The 9,763-nt window shown below is 49.7% G+C and overlaps 1 protein-coding gene across 1 annotated transcript; it reads right to left on the reverse strand.

Annotated features, from left to right (window-relative positions):
- Positions 1–649: 649 nt before the first annotated feature.
- Positions 650–4,668, reverse strand: LOC125424937 (protein bicaudal D homolog 2-like; the record flags this gene model as incomplete). Its single annotated transcript, XM_048482372.1, has 2 exons — positions 650–1,534; positions 4,545–4,668. Coding segments are annotated over 2 exons (1,009 nt in total), but the record flags the coding sequence as incomplete, so codon positions are not given.
- Positions 4,669–9,763: the final 5,095 nt, after the last annotated feature.

A 9,763-nucleotide genomic window follows, 5' to 3' on the forward strand; every position in this document is an offset into this window, starting at 1 on the left:
GACTACGGTTGAAACACTTGACCATTCTTTGTTTCAATGCCCTAAATACAATAAGATACGCATGAAATACATGAATTCCATTTTCTTGCAATGTTCTCAGTGGCATGAATGTTATAAGATACCCAATCTCCTGAACAGCTCTGATGTGCTCTTTTGTGAAACTGTTGCAAATTTTATACTGGAAATTCGTAGTTTTAACTGCATTTCTTAACCTTGTTTTGTTTTAAAAATTTGTCCTGTTTTATATGCCAATAAAGGCTTGTGTTGTGTTGTTGAATCCCCATTTCCATTTCAACTTGTGTCTGACAAAGGGAACTTTTGACTCTTGAAAATTCGGACCCTGGAAAGTTTGTCCCTAAGGGGATACTGGACATGAGTCTAGCCCAGCTTTGAAATCAGCACCCAGAGCACAGGTGTCAAACTCGCGGCCCTCCAGACGTTCATGAACTACAATTCCCATCAGCCCTTGCCAGTATAGCCAATGTTCATGTTGGGAGTGACGGATGGGAATTGTAGTTCATTAACATCTGGAGGGCTGTGAGTTTGACACCCCTGTCCCAGAGGGTGAGAAACATGGCCCCGAAGCTACCGCCTCTCCTTCCTTCCTCTCAGCATTCCCCACGCATACAGAACAATTCGATACACCCACGTATGCTGACACAACAAAGCACAGCTCCCAAACCGGCCTGCAGGTTGACATCTTCTCCACCAGGGAGGAGAAAACGGCCCACTGCCCCCTACTAAGCACCAATTCCCGCTGTAGCCAGCCCCCCCCCCATACCTGCTTGTTGGCCTTCAGCACCGTGCGCAAGGTGGCGATCTGCTCGCGCTTGGTGCTCAGCAGCGACTTCAGCTTCAGCACTTCCTCCACCAGCGCCTCCTTGTCCCGCTCCAGTTCTGCGCTGTGTCCCGTGGGGTTCTGCCGGTGCGCCAAGGACACGGCCACTTGCAGATGCCCCAGCTGCTCCCGCAAGACGCCCATCAGGTTGGCCACGTTGAGGGGCTCTAAGCCGCAGGGCGAGCCGGGGCCGCTGCTCGGGGACCGGTCCCCGCCACTGCTCGCCTCCAGCTTCCGGGAGGATCGCCTCCTGAGCGTGCTCTGGCCTCGGCAGCCCTCCCGGTAGTAATCCAACACCACCCGCTGCGGGGTTATGCTGTGGCAAGTGCAGATGTGATGGTACAGCCCCGCCAGCTCCTCTGAGAAGCCCAGAAGCTCTTCCTGGGCCTGAGCCAGCCGCGACTGACACTCCAAGGCGATCCTCCGGGCAACCCGTAAGTCCACTTCCAGTTGGGCAGCCACCTCCCTCTCCCGCTGAGCGGCCAGCTGGGCCTTCTCCACCGCCTCGTGGCAGTCCGCTCTCTCCTGGAACGACAGGCTAGCCCCACTGCCGTGAGGTCCCGCCTCTGAGGCTTGGCAGTGCTCGGCCTCACGACTGTTGCGCAGCTGCTGCTGGGCCAAAGCCTCCTTGGTGGTGGTGAGCTGCGTTTTGAGCTCCTGCAGATCAGAGGCCAGCGAGGTCTTCTCATTTTCTGCCTGGGAACGCAAGCAAAAGAGATGCGGCGGCGGTGGGGGAGACCGAGCACAGCTGCCCAATCTGAGGAGGCTGCGGAGACACTGCAGGCAAGCTGGATGCGTTAAAGGCACTCTTCTGTACTACTACGGGAAAAGGTTGGCAGGGTAGCCAGAACCACCTGCTATTGGCTACGCCTGATTCACCAACTCTCTCATCACCTAGCCTTGGGCAATCTGGCCATGCTAATCCGTGCCTCCCCAATCCAACAGCTGGACTACTGCAATGTACTCTACGTGGGGCTGCCCTTGAAGACAATCTGAAAACTCCAGAATGTGGCAACCCAACTACTGTCAGAGGCCAGCTGCTAGAAACATACATGACCCATTTTGAAACAGCTACACTGGCTGCCTGACTTTGTCCAAGTTCAACTCAAGGCACCGGTAACAACCTTCGAAGTCTTTCATGTCCTGGGGCTCACTTATTTAAGGATTGCCTCCTTCTATATATCCCGGTGTGCCAACTACACCCATCAGGCTATCCCACCATTCAGGTCAGCTTGACTGGCACTGACTAGAGCAGACCTGGGCATTATACAGCCCGGGGGCCACATCCGGCCCGCCAGATGACTCTGACTGGCCCCCCTGCCTTTTGGCCCGGCCCTCCACAATATTTTCTGTTTCTTATGCGGCCCCATGGAAAAAATAATTGCCCACCCCTGGACTAGAGCCTAGACTTTTTCCTTTGTGGCTCCCCGAATAGGGGGATGGGGTGTAACAACTTAAAATGTTCGGTGTGCGTTTCTTTAAAATGAGAGTTAAGTTACAGAACGAAGAAGGGTGAAGGGGACAAGAGAGTGACGTGACTGGTTGGTGCTGGAAAGTGCCGGAGTAGATTCTGTGCTGCACTGAGGCCCCCTTCCGCACATGCAGAATAATGCACTTTCAATCCACTTTCACAATTGTTTGCAAGTGGATTTTGCCATTCCGCACAGTAAAATCCAGCTGCAAAGTGGACTGATAGTGCATTATTCGGCATGTGCGGAAGAAGCCTGAAAGAAAGCGAGAGGCTGTCTGTGCTAAACTTATACGAAATGTGGCATTGCCAGAGAAATGGAAAGAAGTCTTGAGAGACTAGAAACGGAGTCCAATCATAATATGGTCTCGGAGATGTAAAGGAGAGAGCAGACTGATGTGAAGTGAAGGTCACCTCAGCAGAAGACGGTTGGCTCAAATGGCTTTTATCTGTCATAAATTATTTCTTGAAACTTTGAAGCTGAGGAACATACATAAATAAACTTTTAATTTGTTAAAGGCAACCTGGAATCCCACACTAGTCATTTCCTCAGGACAACGTAGCTCTTTGAAACCGCTTTAAAACTGGGATGCACTGCTTCAGGAGAAATTACAAAGGGCCTTGGGATTAAATTGCTAGCGGCAGCAAAATACAGACACAGAAAGAAACATTTACAGATACAGAAAGAAAGATTATTTTGCACCTGTTGTATCCATTTACAAAGAAATAAGAGAGTGGACTTGGGGGATGGGGTGGGAAAGAGACACTCCTCAGAGATATTCAGGAGAGACGCTTCAAGGCCGGCGTGTTTGCAAGGCCTTTAGATGGGGTTTGAATGATGGGCTTCTTTGGGGAGGCGGGAGAGAGATTTGAGGTTTACAATTTTATTCTGGTTTTAACTGAGCATGTTTTTCACTACTATTGTAAAGCATCTCAAGATACGAGGAAAGGCAGGATGCAAATGTTTTAGTAATAAATAAGTGTTCCAAAGGGGAGTCTGGGGAGTAATAATGAAACTAGGCCAAAGCTGAGGAATAGCATGCAAACTCTTATGAGATGCAAACGTTGAGCTGGCAACTAACACTTATGTTTTAACGGACCTGTCAGAGATCAAGACTACTTGGCTGCAACAGGGAGGAGGAGGAGGAGGAGTTTGGATTTATATCCCCCCTTTCTCTCCTGCAGGAGACTCAAAGGGGCTGACAATCTCCTTGCCCTTCCCCCCTCACAACAAACACCCTGTGAGGTAGGTGGGGCTGAGAGAGCTCCGAGAAGCTGTGACTAGCCCAAGGTCACCCAGCTGGCGTGTGTGGGAGTGCACAGGCTAATCTGAATTCCCCAGATAAGCCTCCACAGCTCAGGCGGCAGAGCTGGGAATCAAACCTGGTTCCTCCAGATTAGATACACGAGCTCTTAACCTCCTACACCACTGCTGCTCCGCCACTGCAGATTAGATACACGAGCTCTTAACCTCCTACGCCACTGCTGAACGCGGAACCCTTCCCAAAGAGACATAAGAACATAAGAACAAGCCAGCTGGATCAGACCAAAGTCCATCTAGTCCAGCTCTCTGCTACTTGCAGTGGCCCACCAGGTGCCTTTGGGAGCTCTGTGGCTGTTGCTCCCGATCACTTGGTCTGTTAAGGCATTTGCAATCTCAGATCAAGGAGGATCAAGATTGGTAGCCATGGATCGACTTCTCCTCCATAAATCTGCCCAAGCCCCTTTTAAAGCTATCCAGGTTAGTGGCCATCACCACCTCCTGTGGCAGCATATTCCAAACACCAATCACACGTTGCGTGAAGAAGTGTTTCCTTTTATTAGTCCTAATTCTTCCCCCCAGCATTTTCAATGAATGCCCCCTGGTTCTAGTATTGTGAGAAAGAGAGAAACATTTCTCTCTGTCAACATTTTCTACCCCATGCATAATTTTGTAGACTTCAATCATATCCCCCCTCAGCCGCCTCCTCTCCAAACTAAAGAGTCCCAAATGCTGCAGCCTCTCCTCATTGGGAAGGTGCTCCAGTCCCTCAATCATCCTTGTTGCCCTTCTCTGCACTTTTTCTATCTCCTCAATATCCTTTTTGAGATGCGGTGACCAGAACTGGACACAGTACTCCAAGTGCGGTCGCACCACGGCTTTATATAAGGGCATGACAATCTTTGCAGTTATTTTTTGCAGTTTGCAGGTTCCCTACATTCAAGCGACTGAGGATTTGTCCTGCTAGAGAAGTATACCCCAGCCTTCATGGGCCTGGAGGCACCTTCGGAAATCCAACAGGGGTTGCCAGGCACAGCCCCAAACTGGCTGCCGTAGGAGGCAGAGCCAAACACACGGGGGGAAAAGGTAGGGCAAAGTGGGCTGAGAAAGAGAAATGAGAGACAATAAACTCAACACTGGGAAGGGAGCCAGTACTGGAACAAATGTCATTTGATCTGCGTAACCAGCTGGATTTTCAGTGGCCCGTCAGAAGCCACGCAGGGCAAGAAAACACTTGGGCCTGCCCACCTTGTAACGACACTTGGCGGGCACCAAGAAAGGTTCTAGCAAGTGTCACAGTGCCCACAGGCACCATGTTGGAGACCCCTGTGCTAGGGAACAGGAGTGTACTTATACTCACAACATGAGTAACATTTCAACCAATAATAAATTGGAATACAATTCTATCTTTGTCCTCTTGGTAACAACACAAAATATAATTAATATAGAAGAAGAGCCTTTTGGAGTGAAAATTGGGCAAGATTAACTTTAAGGAAATCGGTTTTCTCCTAGAGGAGAAAGAAAAAACCTGACATAAATTATGTAACTGTATATGAGATTGGGCTTTTATTTTGAAAACTGTAAAAATAAGTAGGATGTACGTATCTGAATATACGTTGGAACTTGATTTTGTACTTTCCAGAACGGCTTGAAAAAGTATCATCAAAAATAAAAACCAAACCTGATAGCCAACCCAAATAGCCTACATGCTTACTTGCTGAACTAGTAACAGTAACAAGCCTTTATTGGCATAAAATATACAAAATAAGCATACAAAATTTGCCCATTATTGCTCATAGTTATAGACACTGGTACTAAAAAATATACATGGTCCTTCTGTAACTATAGGACATTCCTTCAGCTAAGTTGACTCACTTAAACGTCATCGGATACTGACAGAAGCTAGAAAAATTACTGCTGGCTATATGTGGTCATAATACATAGACACACTGTGGGATCCATGTTGTTCAAAAGCATAGGTATCTTAAGAGCATCGGTTAGATTGTTATACAGAAATGGGATAAGTGCAGATTGTGACATTCTGATTTTTGCAAACCTTACACAATGAAAGAGGGTATGATCGAGTGTCTCCACCTGACCCATATTGCATGGACATAGCCTCCTCTGTTTATCAATTTGTTGATATCTGCCATAGAGCAGCATAGAAGGCATTAGATTGAATCTGGCCAGTGTTAAGGCTCTTCTTAATTTAGGGTTGGTGATCCAATGTAAATAATTGGCCATGTGTCCTTGCTCAATTGGAATAAGCAGGGTCAGGGGGGAACACGTTTTCCTCGCAGCCGTTATCATATCCCAATACTCTTGTTCTAATTACTTGCTGAACTATATTAATAATATTTTGAGTTGTTACCGAGAGAACAAAGATAGAATTGTATTCCAATTTATTACTGGTTGAAATATTATTCATTTTGTGAGTATAAGTACACACTGGTGTAATTACTTTGGTCTCTACCTGTTGTACACCTGCCTTGATTACAATGGTAGGGAACAGGAGTGGCCAGGGTGGAACGTGACAGGGGTTACTTTGAGCATGCATGTACCAGTGACTTTTGACGTTCCACAGGCAGGCAGCTTACCACCAAACCATGCATAGGATTAAATTCTGGAACAGAGAGGGTATTCTAACCACATGATGGTGAAAAAGACATGCCTTTTCCAGCTGTCTGTGAGGATGGTAAAGCTTCCAAATCTGCTTCTGCAAGATCACCGGGCTAACAGGAGAGCTACTTTTCTCTGCAGACAGGACGACTTGGGACGCCCGCTGGGCAGGATGTGTGGCTGCTCAGAATAGCTTTTAGTGGCTTCCTGCTGTGAGCCCCATAAGGCAACCAAGACACACCCAGCTCCAGGCTGATGCCGGCTCACCCCTAGCCTTCAACACCTGCAGCATTATGTCACCTGACAGCTAAGATATCCTACCAAAGGCAGAGCAGTCAGAGTGGAAAAGCATTCCCGTAAATGTTTACCATTATCCAGGCTTGGAAGTGAACATACGACAACCCTACCTGGCTGAGGGACTATCTTCTTTCATACGTTCCTATCAAGGAATTAAGATCACAGTCGACACATAGGATTCTCAACTGATTTTTTGAATCCCTAATGAGAATCGCATATTTAGAGCCTTAAAGCAGAGATTATTAGATCTGGAATATCAAAAGTTGTTTCCTGCCCAACCACCTACTTGTTTACCTGCAATACTAAAATTGTGTCCTCCCTATGGAAGAATGGCTCAGTATTTCCAAAACTTATATGTTCCTTCACACCATAGAGATTTTCTTTTAGTTCAATTTAATGCCCTCCCTTTAAAGGTACTCACTGGAAGATTCTAGAAGATTCCGTTGCAGGAGAGAACAAATTCTCTTGACACAATTCAACATATTATCTTGGATTGCCAGCTGCATGCAATACCACATAATAATTTTATCCTTCCCCTATTCTGCTCTACAGACTTCAAGCATGAGGATAGCACTGTCCAAATTTTACTGAACGATCATATCCCAGAAACTACTGTCAACAGTGGTTAAATTTCTTGCAGAACTCATGAAAGTCAGAAAGAAGATCGCAAAATATTGTAATTATCTTGTTCTTTGCTCTTTGTGTGCAACTATAATGTAACCTGATCTTATTCAGACCTTTGTTGTGTGTAGTCGACCCACGTGGTCAGCGTAAGAACGAGACGAGACGCGGAGATAACATCTGGTGGAGATCGCCAGCAGCGGGAGCCCGGAGGTCCGTGTTCCTAGCGAGTCTCCCGCGTGCCGGTCCCTGGCACCTTTTATTGTTATTCTATCGGGGGCGTGTAGGAGGGAGGACCGGGGGGAGTTCCGGGAGAACGGGAGGCGGGAGGTCGGGAGATCATCATGTGATGCATGATCTCACCTGGCTACGTGCGGAGAGGAGCGTAAGCGTCTGAGCCTAATCCTCACCTGGGGGCAAGACCATTGTCCCTGCGCCCGGTGACTGAGCCAGACAGTTCATGACCCGTGACTCATAGGGGAATGAGGAGTGGGGGTGCGGTGCGACCAGAAGGCCGTAGGTCCGTTGGCGTCCCAACGTTCTACCACGGTGCTGCTGGGTCAGCAGTGCATTACTACATCTCCTCCTTTTTTACATTTTAGAAGGGGGACCGAAATGCTAAGGGGTGATTTAAAGGGACGCTTGTCTCCTCCGCCGTCTGGTCAAGCTGACCGAACTGCTTGTGTAACATCAGAACTTGGTTGCGGGGTAAGGGAAATTCGAGGGGCTTCTTGCGCACGTTACAGGCAATATTAGACACACATTGAACGAAACAAGATCCGATAACGAGGCACACAATTAAACCAATGCAGAGGTGCACAATAGCACTCAACCATCCTCCCGGCAGCCAGCTCCAGAGGGCTGACCACCAATGGGGCAAAACATCATATTTCAGATTAGATACAACTTCTTGCAGCTCACGTACTTTCATATGAATCAATTGGGAATTATCAGAAAGATTAAAACAACACATATTATGTACATTCTCACAACCTTGGTGATGTAATAACAATAAGTAATCAATAGCGGCACGATTGTCTAGGGTCGCTTGACGAAGTTCCTGCTGCTCGGAGGCCAGAGCGTCCAGAGCAATGGAGGTAGAATTGATGGACTTCGCAAGGGCACAGGCCAGCCGGCCAATAGTCTTAGCATTGTAAGAAGCGAGTCCGGGGACTCCCACTAGGGAAGTTGCGAGGGAGACGAACTCCGCTTCGGAGAGGGCGACCGCGTCGCTCCGACAGGAGGGGTCGAAAGGCAGAGCGGAGCGGCGGCGGCGGCGTCCGGGCTCCCGGGGTGGAGCCTGGGGTAGGACGATGGTGAGGCGACTGAGGCAACAAAGAGTTCCGGCAGAGAGTCGGGCGGGAATGTAATTAAACGTTCTCTCCCCGCAGGTCCAGAACCAGCCCCTGGGGAGCAGGATGTTTCCGAACACGGGGGGAATGTCCTCCATGTGTGTGCAGTTCCAATTGGCCGAGCCGATGAATGGGCCCGGGTCGGTTCCCCGTTTGGCTGCGCCGGTGATGCGGGCGCAGGTGTTAGATTCGTGGTTAGCGACAGTCTTGGTGACAAGGGAGAGAGCGCCAGCCGGGAGGGTTTGGACGACGGGTCCCCAGTCGGCGCTCATACAGTACCTGATAGATGAGGCATTCATGAAGGGGCTTAGCCCAGACTCCGCTAGGAAGGCTCCGGGCGCTTTGCAGACGGGGAGCAGGCAGGAGCTTAGCAGGCTCCCGACTCCTAGGTACTGGCCCAGGCAGAAAGATGAGACGTTGGCAGCGGCAGCAAACTGCTCCCAGATGTTGGCCTGGTGAAAGCTCGTCAGGGGGTGGCCGATCGCCATCGGCAGGAGGCAGCAGAGCAGGCAAAGGATGGTGGCCGCCGAGTTGGCGGTGATGATCGCAAAGAGAGCGGCACAGAGGTTCTCGGGTGTCTCGGGGTGGTCTTGCTGGCGCAGCAGCTCTAGGGCTTGGCTGGTGGTCGCCTTGACGTCTCCCCAGGTCATTCGGGTCTTTGGGCGTTGGCGACGGCGTTCCTGTTGAGACCGCTGGGCGGGATCCTTTAGAGAGATGTGTTCCATCTCCGGGATGGGGTTGGTTTCCTCCTGGCGCCATTCCATGGGTTGGCCTGTCATGGCGAATCGGAGTCCACAGGGACCTGTAGGAAGAGGGACTGAAACACACCCCCTTTTCCCCAGGTTATGGGGGGGGTCGGGTCCCGCCAGGCTCAGTTCTAGAGCGGATGGCGGGAGATCGGGATCGGGTTTTTGTTTGAGTTGGGGTTTAGAGTTTAGAGTTTAATATAAGAAGGCTTGTTTTGCAGTCTGTGAAGGTTGCTTTTAATGCAATCCTCCTGGGGGCCGCCTACTCCTCTTTCTTTAATTGTTTGACAGGGAGGGCAGGAGGTAGGCGACCCTGGTGGGAATTGGCTTCAGAGCGTCATCAGGGTGCGTCAAGGCGAGGGTCCGAGCCTCGAGGGGGGAGGGAACAGGCGGGTCCTGGGGGGATTGTGGGTATGCATGCTTAATCAGCAACACAAAAGGGGCTTTTGGAAGCGCCTTTTTGGGGGGATGGGTGCATCCGGAGAATGATGCAATCAGGCGATTAGAGGCAGATTCCTCGCACACAAACAAAAAAGGGGGGGGGGGGGTTCTTTGCAAGGG

Source organism: Sphaerodactylus townsendi, unplaced genomic scaffold (assembly GCF_021028975.2).
Source record: "Sphaerodactylus townsendi isolate TG3544 unplaced genomic scaffold, MPM_Stown_v2.3 scaffold_1531, whole genome shotgun sequence".
NCBI lineage: Eukaryota > Metazoa > Chordata > Lepidosauria > Squamata > Sphaerodactylidae > Sphaerodactylus > Sphaerodactylus townsendi.